Genomic DNA, 19,240 nt, shown 5'->3' with positions numbered 1-19,240 from the left:
GTTGATGTGTTTTGGTGTGATTGATCAAAAAACCTATGTAACTAATAATCAAAATATCATTCACCATTTCTAAAACATATATTATTTATATTGGCAACGAACAAAACATAACCAATCCAAAATAAATGAAATATCTATTTTGATAAGAATCTTTCCAAAAAGATAACCAATCCTGCCAACACTTATGGTCAGTAAAAAAGCGTACCACCAGTTGACACATATGGTCACACGCTAGAGTCTAGAGTTTAATAAAATAAAATATTTTCACAATGAACCAACCAACAAAAATGTTTCTAACGCGTTTTTTAATGTGTGAAATTATCAGCAAAATCACTGAGAAAAATCTGTTCCTTTATTAGCTCTATACAAAATAAATAAATGAAAGAATAAAAAAAGACTAAAACGTGCAACAAATATTTAAAACATAATGTACATATGTATTTATTTGACAGATTTACAAATCATATATATTTCTTTTAACTCAATATATATTTCCTTAATTATTGGGAATAATTTATTTTTCTTTTTTCTTTTTGAGTTGATGACAACAACAACAACAAAAATATCTTATTTAAATAGAAGGTGCTAGCTAAATTCTTAAAGATAAAATAGTAATTTTTTTTTTTTTGGGATTAAAAAAGAGAAAAAGGTAAGAGAAATAGGGGATGTGTACATGATTGAATGGTGAATTTGTGTGATTCCTTTTTGAAAAAATTAGAGTTTTATAATAATACTATTTAGGTTTTTTTTTTCTTATTTTATATTTTGGGGTTCTACTCTCTGGATTGTCGCTGGTCCGTCAATGGTGATCTGAGACCAGTATTGTTTTTGCACGAATCTAAATTGGTTTCGATGTTGTGACAACAGAGATAGAGAGAGAGAGAGAGACAAGGAAACGATTTACAAATCTAGGGTTTCTCATTTTTTGCTCTCTTCTTCTCATAATCCCTTTTTATTCTCGCGACCAAGAGGACTAGAACAAAAGCGAGAGAAGCAAAGAGCAAAGACCCCCCCCCCCCCCCAACCCAAAAAAAAAAAACAAAAAAGAAAGAAAGAAAGAAAGAAAGATGTCTACAGCATTGGACTCCATTGATGCGATTCTCTTCTCTCTGAGCAGAGCTTTCACCAGCCCTTTCGCTGTCTTCGTTCAGATCCAGGTGTCACCTCTCTTTCCTTTTCTTTTTTTTTCTGCTGCTTCAGATCGAAAGAAAATTTTGGATTTTGCTTTGCTCGTTTTCAATCATCACACCTCTTCTGATGATTCCTAAACAAAACCCAATTCTCTTGTTCATCTTCTATGTTGGTTCAGATCGAAAGTTTGGTCCTTTTTTTTATCTCTTCTAATGTTGGAGAAAACAATTATGGATTTTGGGTCTTGGGGTTAAGCTACGTTCTGTTCTTTAGAGGTTTGAAAAGTAATGGTTTTTTTTAAGTACCATAATGAAGCGTAGAAAAGAAGAAATTTCTAGCCTTTATTGATGAATCAAACATGTTTTGTTTTCGTATCGTCAATGATTTTCAAGGAAGAATGAATGGTTGATTGGGGGATTTTTTATCATCAGGATAAGAATTTTCTTGTGTTGGCTGTTTCTTAAATTTTCCTTTTTGTGCCTCAGGGGTGTACAATATGCTTACTCCTTGCTATCGGCTGGTTTTTGGCTGAATATGTCAGGTAGTGTCCTTTTACCATATAAAAAAGCCTGATTTTGATTTTACAATCTGAGTTATGTTTTCTGAATATCTGTGTGTTCTACTTGTGTAAGGAACCGAGAGGTTAAGAGAATTAAAAACAGCATGAAAGCGGGCAATAGCTTGGCCTTTCTTTATCAAGATATCAATGAACTCGAGCACTCTAGGCAGGTCAAACTTCCCAGAGTTTCCGTTGTCATGCCTCTAAAAGGTTTTGGAGAACACAACTTACACAACTGGAGAAGTCAGGTCAGCCTCTCATGTTGCACTATCATTCTCTCCTTTTCTTCGCAAAGTTTTTTTTACTTTTCATTATGGTTAAGTTTTGTCAATGAAGAATGTTGCTTCCTACTTAATTGTAAAAATTGATCCATCTGTATGTGTAGATTACTTCTCTCTATGGTGGGCCATTGGAATTCCTTTTTGTCGTAGAAAGTACGGAAGACCCTGCATATCATGCTGTTTCCCGTTTATTATCTATGTATCAGGTACAGCAGACACGTCTCAACATATCTTTGTGGTTGTTTAATTTTTTCTACTGATGAAAGTACTGTCCACAAAAGTTCAATTTATAGTTCGTTTGGCCTTCATTTGTCTTGAAGTATCTACTGACTCCTCATCTTTCTTCACCGAATGTGCACAGGATGATGTTGAAGCTAAGGTTGTGGTTGCTGGTTTATCGACTACCTGCAGCCAGAAAATTCATAATCAGTTGGTATGTATGATCTTTAATGTAGATTGAATTTTTTGGTGAATGGCTTTCATTGGTTGCACCTGTGTTTTTTTCTCTCTCAATATATTCCCTCTCTCCTTTGTGACTGTTCTTAGCTATAACCATGAGAAGAGAAACTATCTTCCAATTTGATGTTTTTCATTTTTGTTGTTTATTCATTGGCTTTAGTTGAATTTATTTTTATTTCTTGAAGATTGGAGTTGAGAAGATGCACAAAGACAGCAAATATGTATTATTTCTGGACGACGATGTTAGACTGCATCCTGGAACAATCGGGGCCCTCACAACTGAGATGGAGAAAAATCCAGAGGTGGTACCCAACCTACATTATTCATGAATGAATTGGCTTAATTTTCTTGTTTCTGGTTTACATGTATCGAAGACATGGCTAATGAGAACAGGCCCTTGTACTTCCTTCTGTTTGAATTTGTTTAACAGTTATAGTGATCTCTTGCAGATATTTATTCAAACAGGGTATCCTCTAGACTTGCCTTCTGGAACTCTTGGGAGTTATTGCATCTATGAGTATCACATGGTAGAGTGCCTATAATCACTGGCTTCCTTATCAAGCTTTTAGATTCTTCGTGTTTGTAATTTGAGCTAGTCTTTGGCATCTTCTCTTTACAGCCTTGCTCAATGGGATTTGCGACTGGCGGGAGAACATTCTTTTTATGGGGAGGGTGTATGATGGTATGTAGATAACATGATACGTAATGTTTCTTTTATATACTCTGCTACATCTAATTTTGGTGATTGTTTGCAACTATTTGTAGATGCATGCCGATGATTTCAGACAAGATCGATACGGTGTTGTCTCTGGCTTACGTGATGGTGGATATTCAGATGATATGACACTTGCCTCTCTAGCAGGTAACCTTTGGTTCTGAGTTTTCCTCCATTTTGTTGCACGATATATGCCTATTGTATGTTTAGTTGACAGTTTCTTCTTTTCACTGCAGGTGCTCACAAGAGGCTCATTACATCTCCTCCTGTTGCTGTTTTTCCTCATCCTCTTGCAAGTGATCTGAGTTTTGGACGGTACATTTGCTTATACTTGTTTGAACCCAAAGGTACTGAATATGTAGATGTTAAACCATTTTTTTTTTTTTTCTTTCTTACTTCTAGGTACTGGAACTACCTGAGAAAGCAAACCTTTGTGCTAGAATCTTACATATCCAAAGTTAACTGGATAATGAACAAGGCTTTGTTTGCTGTCCACTGCTATCTTTCATGGGGTTTTATTGCACCATATGTTATGGCTGTCATTCACATCACATCAGCTTTAAGAATCTACATTAAGGGATATCAACATGAAGACACATCCTTTGCATCTGGTGGTGAGCATACGTTTCCTCTTATTTAGGTGGGATATGTTTCAGATGAGAGATAATTGTCCTATTGCCACGATGATTGCTAGTGTGTTGGGGGCTATTGAACTATTGTAATACAATGTGGAAGCGATTTGTCATCTTCAACTTGAAATATAGGATTGTCTGTTTTTTCTTATGCTGCATACTGACCTGGAAAGATGAGGTTCTATGTAGGTATGTTGCTTGTTATAATGTTGGCGGTCTGCACTTTCATTGAACTTCTTTCAATGTGGAATTTGACAAGGCGAGAAGTTCAACTATGCAATATGTTATCCCCTGAGGCTCCTCGTCTCTCTCTTGCAACATACAACTGGGGACTTGTAAGTACTTTCATCCCCCCTAATATTGATTTAGATTATAACTAGTAATAGTTGTGATGATGATAGATATATGAAGTTAACATTTTCATTTTGATTGGGGGAAAATGTACAGATTTTTGTAGCAATGCTTGTAGACAACTTCCTATACCCGATCTCAGCTTTCCGTTCTCACTTTTCTCAATCCATAAATTGGTCTGGAATCCGATACCATTTGAAAGATGGAAAGATATTCAAGGTAAAACATTTGTCTCACGTCACTTGTAATAAATATGTTGTGTTCAGTTAGACAAAAGTGTATATGTAATTCTTTGTAACGTGATATCAGATTGAGAGACGAAAGGATATGGGACCAGCAAAGACAGATTTAGGAGGCAAACATTTGTATGGTAAGAAAGGAGCTCCTCAGAAAGCTTCATTCTTAAGCTCCTTGGGAAGAAATTTGGCTCACTGGCGACAACCGAAAAAATTCGATGTTTAAAAAGAAAAGGTCCCTATTTATACAGTAGAAGCAAGCTCACAAAGTCATTTTTTGCCCGGGAATTCGCGGGTGAACTGATGATTCTTTGCAATGTTGGTGATTCTTTTTCAAGAAGGGGAAGATTTTTTTTTTTTTTTTTCTTTTTTTCTTGTTGGCTTCAAATGGTGAAGAAAGGCGTTAATTCCCCCTTTGGTAAATTTTTATTTATTGATCTCTTTCTTTTTGTTTTATTTTTGGGTTTTACTTAGCCATTTGAGATGAAATATATTGCTTACCATCTTAATTCATCACCTTGATTTCTGTAATTGTTTGGTTCATCATTCATCTTTTTAGTTTGTTGTGTATCTTACAAATGTTCAATCCAATATTCTAAATTGAAGATGTATGTGCACTATTTTATGTCATATCCTCCACTTAGTCTAGTTTGATATGTTGGTCAATGAATGTCCATTTGCGTTTACAAAAAGTTTAAAACAAAAAACATATAGACAACAATTTTATGTCAAATATGATGATAACCAACAACCAACCATATTTTATGGAACTAGATGGTAATAACCAATACACATAGCACATAATCACTTGTGCTGCATTTGTTTTTAACGAGTGCTGGGGTTAGGTCATAGTTTGACAAACAAGAGTGAGTAATACTATTAACCATTCAAAGTTACAAAGTTAAGATGAGATCTTGCATGTGTTTGAGCTCTGAACTTGAATTATTACTGGAAATTACATTAAAACTTGGGAATAACTGAAAAAAGGGAGGAGAAGCACACAAAGTAGACTCTTGAGTTTCAACTTTCAGCGGTAGAGACGATAGGTGGGGCTGTACATGCTACTCTCTGCACACTTGACAATATCTTTCGGCCGTGGAAGCCGCCCCGCCAATCCTGCAAAACCAACATTTCCACCATAACCGCATAAATACTCAAAACCGCAATAAAAGGCTGATACAAGAGGGAGAAAGACAGAAAGAGACAGACCTAGTTCATATGCCTTAGTTGCTACATTGGCTGCAATATGAGCTGATATTTTCCGGATGGAAGAGAATGAAGGATATATCATTCCTTTCTCATAGTTCTCTTTGCTTACTTGTCGAGCTAATGCCTCAGCTATGTCGCAGAAACACATCATAATATTAATAAACAACAACGCTGGGAGATATGTTCACTAAGTTTACATCTCTTAAATGCTTACCAGCAGCAAGAAGCATATCGTCATGTACCCTTATCGCTCCTGAGATAACCAAACCAAGTCCGAGACCCGGGAATATGTACGCATTGTTTGCCTGTATTTTAATAAAGGAAATGCAGAGCGCTAATTTACCAACCAAGTTCAGTAAACCCCAATGGATGAAGAGTTATCTATCATTACCTGTGTAGTTACAAACACATTTCCTTCATACTCAACTGGATCAAAAGGGCTTCCACTTGCGAAAATGGCACGACCCTTCATTCGAAGAATATCAGAAAACTTCAATTTCAATTTGAGGTGAAGATATACTGGAATAAGGGTGTGTGGTGTGGAGAGATTTACCTTACTCCAAGTATAAGCTTCTTCAGCGGTACATTCTGATTGTGTTGTCGGGTTAGAGAGAGCCATTATCAGAGGTCTCTGCAAGAAACATTTTGTTAGTTTCTCTAACTCTTTAATCAAAACGATGTTTTAATATGAACACCTGATAGGGAATAATAGATATACCTCATTAGTGGAGGACATGGCTTCAATCACTTCTTTTGTAAAAGCCCGTCCAATGCCAGCAGATCCAATTAGAACAGTCGGGTTTATGGCCTAATAAGACATATAAATTAAAGATGTCAATAGCTAGTAGCCTTACTTCCCTCGACCTCATCACTGATTTAGATAAAAAAGAGGATTTTGATGCTTAATAGGAAGAAGTTTCAAACCTTTATAGCACCTAAGAGGTCTTTCACTGGTTCATGTTCATGAGCCCATGGTTTCTTGAAGTCTTGAAGTGAATCTTTACGGGAGTTAACAATCAATCCCTATTAGAGAACCAAAACTTGCATCAAAATTGTCGTTCCAATGAAAATGTCGTATCTACAGTTTTTATTGTCTCTACCTTGGAATCCACAAGCCAGATTTTCTTGCGGCTTTCCTCCACTGAAGCATTCATCTGCAGAAGAAAGATAGATAAATTGAAGCGACTACACCTCGGAACACGCGAATTCCAAAGAACAGTCATTACCTGTTTTGATATATATAGAGCTATGAGTTCTGCTATTCCAGTTCCAGCCTGCAACAACCAAACAAGAAGACATAAGAAAACATTCAGCATATGTGGACTTAAAGGATCAGACAGTGATTCCAAAAATTGACTCTTACTTCACCAGCACCAAGAAATAGGAAGGTGTGCTCTGCTAGTGGACTATTAGTTAACTTCTGTGCGGAAACTAATCCCGCTAAAACAACAGATGCTGTCCCCTGAAATTGACAGGCAAAGAATAAATTTTCAAACAATGGAGACAACAAGAAACAACAAAAATGAATTCTAAAACTCTTACCTGTATATCATCATTGAAGACTAGATGACTGTCGCGGTATTTTGCAAGCAACTTAAAGGCATTATGATTAGCAAAATCTTCAAACTGTGTTAGATGGAAGATAACAAAGTAGATAAACAGCTGAAACAATAATATACTGAATCCTCGTATAATAGAATCAAGAAGCAAGAAGAAAAAATTCATTGTTTCTTTACCTGTACAAGAACATTTTCACCATAGTTCTGTTTCACAGCACTCATAAATTCATGCAAGAGTTCGCTGTACTCCTGCAATGATGTTTTAAAGCTATTCACTCATGGAAGTTCATATGATCATGTCCTAAAATTCTTAACAGAATAAAGGATGCAAGAAAGAAAGAAAAAAAACCTGTCCCGTTGCTCTCTTTTGTCTGAGTCCTATGTAGAACTCATCATTCAACAGTTTCTCATTGTTTGTTCCCACATCAATGGTGACAGGTAAACACTGCCAAAAGTAATCTAGTCTCAAGTTCCTGACTCTAGAAATATTGTTTTAAACTTTTTGTACAATCAAACCAATACCGCTGAAGGTCGAACACCTCCAAGTGCTGAATATAACGCCAATTTACCAACCGGTATACCCATCCCCTGAAGTCAATCAACCTCTGGTCAGGTACTCAGATATAAACTTATCAAACGAATTTTTTATAAGATGGTAGAGGTTATGGGTTCATTTGGAGAAGAAATTACACACTAAATGTAAACGTCAATGCAAAGGCAAACAAGGAACCAAAGCCACATTAAGATCACATCAAAACCGAAATGAAACAAAATCCTAGGAATACCTGACATCCAAGATCTCCTAATCCCAAAATCCTTTCACCATCAGTAACAACAATAACTTGTATATTCCTTTCAGGCCAGTTTTTTAAAACATCTAGAATCTTTCCCCTGCATGAATATAAAGGTTATGACATGAGTAAAGCCAAGAAAATGAAAATTTCAAGATAAAAGTTACAAGCAGTATGTACTTGTCTTTTAAACTGATGAATAAACCCTGAGGTCGCCTGAAAATACTTCCAAATTTTTGGCAAGCTTCACCAACAGTTGGAGTATAAACAATAGGAAGAAGCTCCTCAACATTATCTATCAACAACTTGTAAAACAGCCTCTCGTTCCTTTCCTGTTTTATGTCCAAGAAGAGATTCATCTTTCTCTGATAGTTTTACACAATAATTTCTCAGATTAATTAAACAGAGAAGATTTTTTTTACCTGAAGTTCTGTCAAGGCCATGTACTTTTGTAATGGGAACTGATATTGTCGGATATTGTTCATCAGCCTTTTTTCCTAAATAATTCAAACTCGAAAAATGATTGGAATTAAAAGTTTTGATTGAACTCCATTAATAGAACCATACCAAATAAACAAATCACCAAGTTCTACCTGAAGCTTTTGATCAAGAACAACTGGAGGGAGAAGACCACGCAAGTAATGTGTGTCTCTCTCTTTCTCAGTGAAAGCAAGTCCTTTGTTGTAGCGAGGATCTCTCAGCAACGAGTACCCACTGAAACAAGAAACGGAAGTTACTAACTTGACTGACAATTTAGACACTTAAATTTTGTGACCATGGAGAAGTTATGTTGTTACCTAGAAACAGCGAGAGACCAAGGAGTTATGTTGTGCTCAATGGTAGCTGAATCTTCTCCGTACACATCAACAACGCCACCATTGACGGAGGATTTCAAATCCGAGTTGGTCACTTTCTCCATCTTGAAAGGATCAATGAACACAATCCCAAAAACAAAAACGAAAAGAAGGTAGTTTTTTTCACGTATCACAAAGAAGAAACTTTCCCTACTTTTCTTGAAAAATATAGTAATGGAAGGAAGAAGGCTGTGGAAAATCCAAATGGAAGCTTGAGGATGCATAGAGGTGTCACACTGAAGAAGACAGCTCTGTACACCACATGGACTCTAAAGTTGCCACGTACAATTAAATGAAATTAAATATGAACTTAATCTTATTTATACATGGTTTTTTTAATTTATTCCACAAGCAAACTTACACACGGAATTTATTTGACACTACAGGACAAATCTAAGATTATAACTAAAGCACAGATACTACACCACATAGCTTGACCTAAAAGTTAGGCTACTTAGGTCAGATACTTGCCTAATGCGCATCTTATGAGACACGAAGACAACAAACAGGACAAGTAGGTGTGTTCAACCCAAAAGCTTTTTAAGCATAGAGGTTGAAGCCACTAATGATTTCTCCTGCGTTTTCTTCAGGTAAATTCTGCACAGGACTGGTCCTGCAACCTTCCAGACAAATCCACAATAACTAGCGTTGTTCTTTTTGATGGCGTAGTCGTAAACAATGTTGTAAAGTGCCAAGGATTTGGTATAGAGTTCTTCCAGGCTTATCTTGCTGTCTTCAAACCCTGCAGCACCATAGAAATCCTGATACAGAGAGAAGAAACCGTTCAACCAATGAGTTGTGTTTATAAAGCATTAGATGGATTCTTGTGAGTGCAGACTTCCCCAGGACTAACTAACAAAAAAATTGTGATTCATGAAGTCTATTGGTCAGATCTTTGCATTGGGTTGAGAAGCTTACCTGCTGGTATCTCTGGTTAACTTCACTGGTTAGTTTCTTCTTCTTATTTTCATCCTTTTCCATCAACGCCTGGCTCATATCATCTCTGTAGTTCTCGTACCAGCGTCCACATTTCTCCATGTGAGACTCAGGGACCGGCTCATCTTCTAAACACGTGAGTTTACTGATTTCTGAATTGTAACAAACAGAGTAAAGACATATTATTATTACATATTCGAGATAATGAGTTCTTGTGTACTCTGATTATCGATAGGGAAAAGAAGATCCGTACTGGATGGTAGGGGTATCTCTGCATTGTGGTATTCTACAGTGTCATAGATTAATCCAAGAATAGAAGTGGACTTGATTGTCTTTTTTTTATGATCCATGTAATGTGGAAAGGTGCCGACCTGTAGGTTGGGTGGGAGATCGACCTTAGCACCTTTTTTGGGTGCATCAAGAGCATCATAATATATATCAAACAACTTTAGCATATTTTTGTTCCTTTCATATTTTTCCTTCGCACTCTCATCTCCTAAGGTGAGGAAGCCGTCCATTATTGCTAGCCAGCTATCTGCAGCCATCCCTATAACGTCTCTGTAAACCGAGAAAACAAAGCATGTATATTAACTAAAAAGAGCTATTGTGAGCTTGAAAGTAAGCTAAGCCGAGAATTAAATTATGTACCTCTTACAAAATCGTGCATTTAAGAACAATTTGAAAAGCTCTTCTTCCAACTCTTCTTGTGATAGTTCACTTGGCTTTCTACCACAGTAGATTTTACTCGGTTTAGAAGAACTAACCCACGGTTCACTTGGTTTGAAGTGTTCAAGTAGCTAATTAGAAGAATTTACAGTTCACATGTCAGGTCTCAGCAATGAAGAATTTACTTTCAAATTACGACGGATATAGCAAAGTGAGTACCTGGGGATTTCTGGATATAAAATACATATCGCCATCAAAGTCACCACCTGCAATCACGTCGCCCAAGGATCTTGGACCTTTCTGAGGGAAGAACACAGCATACTTGGAATTTCCAACATATTCTTCTAAGGCCTTGACATATGTAGCCTTAAGTACATGTATGTCTCCAAAATGTAATCCAGGATTCCTATAAACCAACACATCCCCAGAGATTTGGCCAGACTTGCTACAAAACCACAAAAAGAAAGCAGTGAGGAAATGATCAGCTACTTCTTGGGAATAACTTTGAAGCTAATTTAGTGTTTCTTGATGTTTCCATCTAGAATCCAAAGTGAAAGACCAAGAGAAGAATGGGGTCGCATACAGAATGACACAGACTTCATTATCCTTAAGCTTTCCGGTGGGATCCACCGTACCCATGAGATAGTATGATTCGTCAATAGGAAGCCTTCCTTCTTTTAGAGCACTCTTCTCTGTATTTAAGAGAATCGACAGGCGATATTTCAAGTGTGGTTCGTCAAGGGGGATTTCAACCAAGATCATTTCTGCAATGTTCTGGTCGTCCATATTCCCATAATTAATGGCAGCTGCACATACAAAATTAACTTAATAAAAGACCCATCGAGTGTCTCCTCAAACTACTTATCATGTTAAAGACTTCAGGGTGCGTAAGTTAAGTTAAATCAGTGGTTTCAGGGGTAGTAAGAAATTGCAAATGAACCAGAAAGATTTGGGGTTTTTGGTACCTTTAAACGCAGCACGTTCACTGTAGAATATGGTTTTAGACTCTTCCAACGTTTTGAGCAATATATTCAAAAAGAAGTCATCAGGGACTCCTCCATAACTAAGCAGTGCAATCAAATTTCTTGACAGCCTCGTCATTTTTGGTGGATTACTGGAAGATGTAAACAACCAAAGTTCATTAACAAAAAAAACGAATGAGAAGTGAGTTCAGATTCAAGATAATAAAAATCCGCGAGGAAGCTACCTTGTATTGACTACCTCCAGGGAGTTAAAAGTTCTAAAATTTAGCAAGGTCTCATCTTCATACACCTTGATCATAGAAGGTCGAACCTGGACAGTCTGAGGAGGAAGCTGCCAAATAAAGGAGCAAAATTAGGAATAGCTTGCAAACCTGATTTTGTGACATGAAAGAGAGTTGGCTTACTTTCTTGTTTGAGAGAAAAGTTCCCTTAACAGCATGGCCTTTATAAAACATCCGAAACTGGATCAGCAGAGGCTGTTGAAAATAAGAATTGTTACTACATGTTATAAGTGATAGAAAAATACAGAATCGAGCCTGAACAGGGAATATGAACTACTTACCGGGTCTTCGCCACAGGGTCCCTGTGTTTAAAAAAATAAGAAACAAACATGATAAGGTAACAAGAGTAAACAAAAGGCAACTAAGCAACCATCAAATAATCATGGAAGTACAAGAAAGACCTGAACATTGTTACTTCTAACAGATTTCCCTTTACAGATAATTGGACACATCCGAGCAAGGTCTTCAGAGATGTAGCCAGTTCCATCTGAATGTATATATGGTTTCCCATTCTTATCAAGAACATCATTATTATCTTGATCCTGCGATTGGAAGAAATGGAAAGAGGTCAAAGTCACATAATGGATGCATTTTAAGTTAAGGCCTTAGAGATGCAGTTACTGAAGAAAACATGGTTTGAGGACATACAAGGCAGTGTATATCATCGATTTTCTCAAAGGTAATCCCATTCATATCCACTTCAACCTTTTTAGTCTTTGACAGAATTAGAGAAAACCTGAAGCATCAGCAAAAGAAATCTGACTCTAATTACAAATGAGAACATCTCTAGAAGAGTTTAAAGGTGAAACAGTAAAAAGTCTTCATATGCATACAATAGAGACTTAAAAGAAACTAGAGTACCGTGCCATATAGTTCGCCGGAGATGGCAAATTATGCACATGCATAAAACGCATGCGAGCTTCATGGATTGACATCCCGTCAAGGATATAAGGATTTTCCATATCACTCAACGCTGTAGAGCCCGTGCGTATAAAGTAGCATCTAACTCCCTTTGTAGAAAAATCTTTCTTCTTCCCTTCTTTCCCTCCATCTTTGAAAACTGTTTAAAAAAGAGGTAAAGAAGCTACTATGTGGAGTTCTAAACACAGAGGAAAAGTATGACAATAGCTGCAAGACATGGCCTTAGCACCTTAACAATGAAAAGTGTTGTACGTAAACTAACATAGATAATAATCAAGAGAAATTAACAAGGAGAAAGACCCACCAAAAAATTGATAACGACGTAAACCAACCATGATACCATTCTTAGCAATCCCTTTGTATGTAGAGTAGAGGTTATTACAATTGGTTTCCACGCCTGACACGTCATCGAATTTGACGGTTAAAACATTATCATCACCCAAAACCTTGTGCAGGTGTGTTCCAGTGTTCTCCAGAAGATGACCCTGTGAACACAGTCTATCAATAAGTAAAAGCGTATTGAGACACTGTCAAAGACTTTATCCTAACAGTAGGATATACACTTTTAACTGACATATGATAGTGGCAACATGGGAAAACACAAACAAGAAAGAGAGAGCTAAGAGAGCGGACCGAACCTTGAATTTGTAACTACCATCGGGAGCAACATGACACTGATAGTAATGAGTCTTCCCACTATCCCCTCCAAGTGACTGGGGAAAGAAGCATGTAAGAAGATGCAATTAGTACAAATGTGATACAAAAGTCAGATTCCTCATAAATTGCAGCAGTTAAAAAAAAAAGGAATTTGCAGGTCTCTTGTCATACCCTTCTTCGCTCCTTTGGGGAACAATAACGCTGTCCCAACCCGAACCAAACCGCTTCTTCATAAGAAACCATTGGCAAATCCTTCCATTCTCTGATCTGATCACCGGTAATAACCTCATCTAGGGATTCCCTGTAAAAAGACGATTACTTTCCGAAGAAATAGATAAAAAAAAAGTGATGGAGCCCTATACTAAACATACCCTCCAATATAGCTAAGCAACAAAAACATCTTCTTGAATTCAAGTTCGCCAAGAGCTAACAGTGGAGGAATGTGCTTAGACCCTCTATTCTCTTCTCTTCTCAACAACTTAGGAGAGGGAGTTTCCATATCAAGAGACAACACTTCTGCTACAACAATTAGCCATAGTCATAATCAAACTCTAGAGCATAGTCATAATAATAAGTATTCTTAGAACCCATCAGAGATACACGACTGACCTTGTTGAGAGCCCCTGCAACTTTTCTTCCCAGGAGTTCTAGGAGGAGAGGGTACCGGAGACTCGACGGAACTCAGCCGTGGAGAGCCATCAACAGTGGCCGCATCTTTAATAATATACAAGATTAGCCCATCTAGGGAATTCACACACGGCTTATTGAAAACTTTCCTGAGAGTCTCCAAAGCCAATTCCTCAGAAATCGAAGAAAGCTTCCGCCTTGTCTCCACTTTGATAGGACTAAGATTGTGTTTCCCATATATTCTCTCTAACAAAGTCTCCACCGGACCCGGAAGAGTAATCTCTGAACGCAAAGAAGACAACACTTCATCCGAACAACAAGTGTTCATCATTTTCGTTTTTTTTTCCCCAAAATCAGAGTTTTGTGTCTTCGTCTCTTTAGTTAGGGTTCATAAAGAAATATATGGGAAGAGATACTAAACTGTTCAAAAATCTTGCCTTTCTCTGCCATTTTCTCTCAAAAAGTTTCTTCCTTTCGATTTCAAAAATAAAGTTTGATTTGCATTTTTTTGTCAGACAAATTTGCTTTGTGTGTAAGTAAGTCTGATTGATTTGACTAGACGGGAGATTTTATTTTGCATACACAGTACAGTAGTCCACAAATCTAGCCGTTTTAAAATTATTTTTAATTTTATCAAATGCCCAACCTCCACTACTATCAATTACAAACCCTGCCACTAACTTTCTCGCCGCCTCTGTAAACGCCCAAATAAAATCGCGTCTCTTTTTCTCGACTCATTGCAAAATCGCAAAAAATACTCATTCCCAAAATCGCAAAAAATCGCAAAATAATGCTAGATACTCGAAATATAGTAATAGAATTTGGTATGTGTGATCAACACCATATTCATAAAATCTGGTACACCGGTCCTTTGGTAGAGCCGGTTCTATAGTTTTTGTGCCCTAAAGCAAATTTATAGAAATTTCATTATTAAAACCAGTGTTCAAAAAAGCGGTCTAGGCGGCCGCCTAGGCGCCATCTAGGCGCTAGACGCTCAGCAGACGCCTAGATGACCGCCTAAACCGCTTAAAATTACATAAATTGTATTTTAATATTTATTTTTGATTTTTAAATTACATATATTAAATTATTATGTTTTATATCTATATATGTAACTATAAACATTTATATGTTGTTAATATAATTTAAATAAATGTATTTTTTTTACTTTTGTTTATAATTTATATTTTTTTTATTTTTATAACATATATTTTTGTATAATTTTATATATTTAATGTTGTATGTTGTAAACGCCTAAACCGCCTAAAAACCGTCTAAGCCCCGACTAAACGTTCTAGGCGCTAGGTGCTGAATCACCGCGCAGATACCGCCTAGCGCTTTCTTGAACACTGATTAAAACCTGTAAAACTTTAACATAGTTTATAAATTTTTTTTTGTTTCAGTAATATTTTATTGTATATGTGATTAATAAAAGAATGAAGAAAAAGGCAAAAAAAAAAACTAAATTTGTGAAGGGAGAAGATTTTGGAAAATAAGAGGCGAAAAGAAAGAAAAAAACAAACAAAATAGAAGATAGAACGAAAGTGGGTGACTTAAAAACTGCATGTAATGGTAATAATGTCACTAGACCAATAACATATTCAACAATGTGGTATCAATTTTTAACTTAATAATGTGTGGCCTAAAGCATAAGTTTTATCTGCCTTATGGTAAAGCCGGGCCTGGACTTCGGCAAAGACCAATGTTGACTAAAAAAATGTATTTAATAAAAAAATATATTATATAAAATCATTTATGCTTTTTCATGATTAAAATCAATTCAATATCTAAATCTTTTTATATATCTCTAATGTATTTATTCTTATAATTAGTTAATTTTTATTTTTAAAACAAAACTAATAGTTAAATAAAATTCATTGATAATTATTTTCAAGATATAACATAAAGGTATTTGCAAATATACTCTTATTCTATACTCTTTTGCAAACATACCCTCAAATCAAATATATTGTTTTCCTAAAATCAATTTTTTGTATCTTTATCTTTTATATATTATAAGTAAATATTGAGAATTTTTGTTGTTGTTTACATGTTATTAAGAGTATGTAAATTTTATAGTAAAAAATATCTAAAATTTTGTACGACATTTACCATGCAAACTTCAGAGTAAAGAGTCATATACTCAATCTTTTGTATATTATTTTTCTAATGAAAGTAGTTGAATTTGATTTTGTTGATTTTGTAGTATTTAAATAATCTGATTATCAATATATATATATATATATATATAATCTATACTACTAAAAGTAGAAGCTATAAGCTTCTAAGGCTGTCCAAATGAGATTTTAAACCACCAATATGAATTAGACATATCACTAATTAACATTTTTGCTTAAGGTATCCACATAGTATTTAAAACAACCAACATGAATTACACATTTCATTTATTAACATTTTTGAAAATATAGTAGTTTTCTATATTATTAATTTTTTTTTAAAATGGAAAATTTTAATTCAATGAAAATAAAAGACATATATATAACATTCCACATCGGCTAGAAAAAATTTAGACAATAGTTCAATACCATTATAAATAAGACTAATATGCTTCCAACAACGAATAAGCATGAAAGCTTCGTCCAATTTTAAAAATTTATTCGATTTAATCTGATGTTTTATTTGAGTAAATAAAAAAATTTAAAAGTTTCTAAATATTATAATATTTAAAAATTTAAAAAGTTTAAATATTATATATATTAAAACTTTTAAAAGTTCTTAGGTTTTACAAAATTTTAAAAATGAACAGGAAGCTTGATTTGTCATGCATCCAAATTTAATAGTTTAATTCAGTTTATTTTAGTTCTTTATTTTAGAGAATTTAAACATTTTAATATTTAAACGATAATTAAATATCCAACAATTTAGATTATATATACAACTGATTTGCTGTTCTTTATTTTAGATAATAATAAAATTTTTTTACAATTTCCAACAAAAAGTAAGTTGTGTAGTACTTCAAAACAAAAAGGTTTTGAATGATTATTCAGTGATAGAAAATGAGAAAGTAGACGAGGACGAAGAAGAATAAAAGTATAATGAAGAAGCGGACAGAAGTTATATGGTAATTTAAAACAAAAATGTTCTCAATGATTATCCACTGAAAAAAGCGGTAAATCAGACAAGAAGAAAAAAGAATAAAAGTTTTTTTTAACCATTTGGCCACAACTGGTTGAAAACAAAAAAAAAGAATAAGAATATAACGAAGAAGCAACGGTGAAAGTAACGATTACAACTACCATGCAAAATTGAAAATGAAAATGACGAGAAAGAAAACAAATAGTAAATAAATAAAAAAACACGAAGATATAAGTGGTGGTGTTCAACTGAATATGAGAAACCAAAATTGGTTCATGATTCTTTAGATCAAATTTTCTTAACTTAAGAGTTTCTTACTAAAATTATTGTCTAAATAATAACTTCAAATTTTCAGAAGTTAATATTTTATAATTGTCATCAATTATATATAATTTCATAGAAATATATTAAATATACCCACGAATAGCGTAGGTTCAAAACCTAGTAATTACTAATGATTTTATTTTAACTATTAATTTAGCTTTAAAAATAAAAATTAACTAATTATAAGAATAAATACATTAGAGATATATAAAAGTATTTAGATATTGAATTGAATATGTTGTTAATCATGAAAAACCATAAATGTTTAAATATAATATTTATTAATTTCGATTTTTAATAAAAAAAATTCATAATATATCTTTTTGGTCAACTCCCGAGTTAGCGTTGATTTTCGCCGAAGTCAGTCGACCGATTTACCGGATTGTATGTCTATGGTGTTGAGCACATAATGTCATATAGTTCATGCATATGGCAATGTAATACATATATTTCGTATAGTTGACAATATAATAATATATTTGGTATGTGTGACTATGTATTCTCTTATAATACATTTATCTAGCCATTTTTTTTCTTCTTCATGAAGATAATAACCTCTTTGGCTGACGTCTAGTGATTCATATGGCTTCTTTATCTTCGCCTCGACTAAGGTACCATATCGTCATGTATCTTTCTTTCACCCTTGGTTTCCATGTGTGATTCTCTACGTCAATATATATGGCGTGGCTATCGACTTGTCTCTTTGGTCAGTGAGGTTTTGGGATATTCGTACTAACTTCTATGGTTTTTGCCTAACTCTCACTTGCTCTCCGGACTCCTTAGACTCCTATGCCTTTAACTAAGGCTCCTTAAGTTGAACAAATATAAACACTCACACGCAAACAAACAAATCAATATAAAGCAATCAAAGGCAAGAGCGAGAATATAAACACAACATGGTCATATCATAACATAAGTTTCAAACATCATTCTTGTATCCATATACACACACCGCTTATTCAAACCTCGTCACAAACCAACCCAACCCAAAAAGATGATACAAGATAGAACCGCAAGTCACTAGGGACCTAACCAACACCACCGCTGTACACGCAAAAATATGGTTAGTGCCGGTTACCTAACTAGGGTTTAGGATACCTACAAAAATCAAAGGAACCTAAAGCTACATTGGGAGCATATACAACCTGGGTAGCTAGTGGACGAAATCTGGACCAGTAGCGTGAAATGGGGGTGGAGTAGGAGTCTGTGCGCGAGTCGGAGTATCAACCCTCAGTGTTGGGCAAGTGCTGGAATAATTTCCTCTCACTCCACAAATCAAGTAGATGTTGCATGATGGTGCGTACGGAGTGTAAAACTGGCAGTCAAGCAGGTAATGTCCTATACGCCCACAAAAAAAACAGTATGGTACATGGGCGCCTGGTGCGCTGACTGTCTCGTCCACTGGGATAACATCAACCAAAAGGTCAGTTCCAAGTCCAAGTGCAGGTGGAGTATCCTTCCATGTCATGGTGATCGGGGTATCAGGTGAAGGGATAATGAATTTTGGAACGACCAGGGGAGGATCAGGGAGATCCCCAAAGTCTAAGTCCAATAGGTCATCCCCATCGATCAAGGGCGTGTATGCATAAGTGCTAGACACTATAGATGGCGTAGCGGAGCTGTCAGAGGAGCTGTCTACGACGCTCGATGGTGCTCCGAACGCCCGTAGCGACTGAAAGGAACCCAAGGAGATGCTTATATAATCTTCTACCATGACAACCTCCTTCTCTTCTAGTTTCGGCTCCAAAAAAACACATTCCTCAGTAGCATTCTTCGATATAATATTCTACCATGACAACCTCTTTCTCTTTGGCTGTCCTATCTATAGAATCCACCGTTGGTGTTAAAAGCTTGATATAGTTCCATGAGAAGCCTGAGCATGAAGTCGAGGAAAATTCTGAGGAATGTATTTGTTTGGAGCCGGAACCAGAAGAGGAGGAGGTTGTCATGGTAGAAGATTATCTCAGCATCT

The 19,240-nt window shown here is 35.5% G+C and overlaps 3 protein-coding genes and 1 long non-coding RNA gene across 6 annotated transcripts; 2 read left to right on the top strand and 2 right to left on the bottom strand.

The window, feature by feature from the left end:
• Nucleotides 1–573: 573 nt before the first annotated feature.
• On the top strand, nt 574–4,895 carry LOC104747906 (uncharacterized). 2 transcript variants are annotated; one of them, XM_087486784.1, is made up of 14 exons: nt 574–1,157; nt 1,617–1,672; nt 1,764–1,938; nt 2,076–2,177; nt 2,333–2,404; nt 2,616–2,732; nt 2,880–2,957; nt 3,050–3,112; nt 3,196–3,292; nt 3,382–3,460; nt 3,548–3,759; nt 3,967–4,112; nt 4,225–4,347; nt 4,438–4,895. In XM_087486784.1, the coding sequence occupies exons 1-14, from the start codon at nt 1,068–1,070 to the stop codon at nt 4,588–4,590; spliced, it is 1,563 nt and encodes a 520-aa protein (XP_087342910.1). In that variant the 5' UTR covers nt 574–1,067; the 3' UTR covers nt 4,591–4,895. The 2 variants fall into 2 exon arrangements, 1 of the variants encoding a protein (XP_087342910.1); XR_015581408.1 differs by having other exon boundaries at nt 606–1,157; nt 3,548–3,785.
• Nucleotides 4,896–5,216: 321 nt separating this feature from the next.
• LOC104747904 (NADP-dependent malic enzyme 1-like) lies at nt 5,217–9,071 on the bottom strand. Its single transcript, XM_010469613.3, has 19 exons — nt 8,721–9,071; nt 8,517–8,637; nt 8,346–8,420; nt 8,104–8,255; nt 7,918–8,023; nt 7,655–7,720; nt 7,482–7,577; nt 7,310–7,381; nt 7,116–7,199; nt 6,937–7,035; nt 6,800–6,847; nt 6,674–6,727; nt 6,498–6,596; nt 6,292–6,381; nt 6,127–6,204; nt 5,965–6,039; nt 5,788–5,878; nt 5,574–5,702; nt 5,217–5,480 (listed from the first exon to the last, which is right to left on the bottom strand). Exons 1-19 carry the CDS (start codon nt 8,999–9,001, stop codon nt 5,392–5,394), a joined length of 1,905 nt encoding a protein of 634 aa, XP_010467915.2. The 5' UTR covers nt 9,002–9,071; the 3' UTR covers nt 5,217–5,391.
• Nucleotides 9,066–14,447, bottom strand: LOC104747905 (putative RNA-dependent RNA polymerase 3). Of its 2 annotated transcripts, none has more exons than XM_010469615.3 (18): nt 13,831–14,447; nt 13,593–13,737; nt 13,393–13,522; nt 13,203–13,277; nt 12,869–13,049; nt 12,505–12,703; nt 12,292–12,379; nt 12,045–12,185; nt 11,925–11,945; nt 11,767–11,838; nt 11,587–11,693; nt 11,345–11,493; nt 10,963–11,185; nt 10,599–10,824; nt 10,362–10,510; nt 9,967–10,271; nt 9,696–9,865; nt 9,066–9,538 (listed from the first exon to the last, which is right to left on the bottom strand). In XM_010469615.3, the coding sequence occupies exons 1-18, from the start codon at nt 14,177–14,179 to the stop codon at nt 9,302–9,304; spliced, it is 2,967 nt and encodes a 988-aa protein (XP_010467917.2). In that variant the 5' UTR covers nt 14,180–14,447; the 3' UTR covers nt 9,066–9,301. The 2 variants fall into 2 exon arrangements, with proteins under 2 accessions (XP_010467917.2, XP_010467916.2); XM_010469614.3 differs by having other exon boundaries at nt 13,593–13,740; nt 13,831–14,396.
• Nucleotides 9,345–10,186, top strand: LOC147927371 (uncharacterized). The gene is made up of 2 exons (XR_015581409.1): nt 9,345–9,849; nt 9,949–10,186. It is a non-coding gene; the product is annotated as an uncharacterized LOC147927371 (long non-coding RNA).
• Nucleotides 14,448–19,240: the final 4,793 nt, after the last annotated feature.

This window comes from Camelina sativa, chromosome 15 (assembly GCF_030686135.1).
Source record: "Camelina sativa cultivar CO46 ecotype springtype chromosome 15, ASM3068613v1".
In the NCBI taxonomy this organism is placed as follows: domain Eukaryota; kingdom Viridiplantae; phylum Streptophyta; class Magnoliopsida; order Brassicales; family Brassicaceae; genus Camelina; species Camelina sativa.
This window is presented reverse-complemented; position numbering and strand designations above follow the sequence as displayed.

Coding starts and splice junctions, on each gene's coding strand:
- LOC104747904 (XM_010469613.3), bottom strand. CDS start 9,001: ATGCATCCTCAAGCTTCCATTTGGATTTTCCACAGCCTTCTTCCTTCC. Junction 6,848..6,936: donor TATTTCTTGGTGCTGGTGAA/GTAAGAGTCAAT, acceptor TGGTTGTTGCAG/GCTGGAACTGGAATAGCAGA. Junction 5,703..5,787: donor CGATATGCTTCTTGCTGCTG/GTAAGCATTTAA, acceptor TCTGCGACATAG/CTGAGGCATTAGCTCGACAA.
- LOC104747905 (XM_010469614.3), bottom strand. CDS start 14,179: ATGATGAACACTTGTTGTTCGGATGAAGTGTTGTCTTCTTTGCGTTCA. Junction 13,741..13,830: donor TTGCAGGGGCTCTCAACAAG/GTCAGTCGTGTA, acceptor TAATTGTTGTAG/CAGAAGTGTTGTCTCTTGAT. Junction 10,825..10,962: donor AATGAAGTCTGTGTCATTCT/GTATGCGACCCC, acceptor GTGGTTTTGTAG/CAAGTCTGGCCAAATCTCTG.
- LOC104747906 (XM_087486784.1), top strand. CDS start 1,068: ATGTCTACAGCATTGGACTCCATTGATGCGATTCTCTTCTCTCTGAGC. Junction 4,113..4,224: donor CAACATACAACTGGGGACTT/GTAAGTACTTTC, acceptor GAAAATGTACAG/ATTTTTGTAGCAATGCTTGT. Junction 4,348..4,437: donor AAGATGGAAAGATATTCAAG/GTAAAACATTTG, acceptor ACGTGATATCAG/ATTGAGAGACGAAAGGATAT.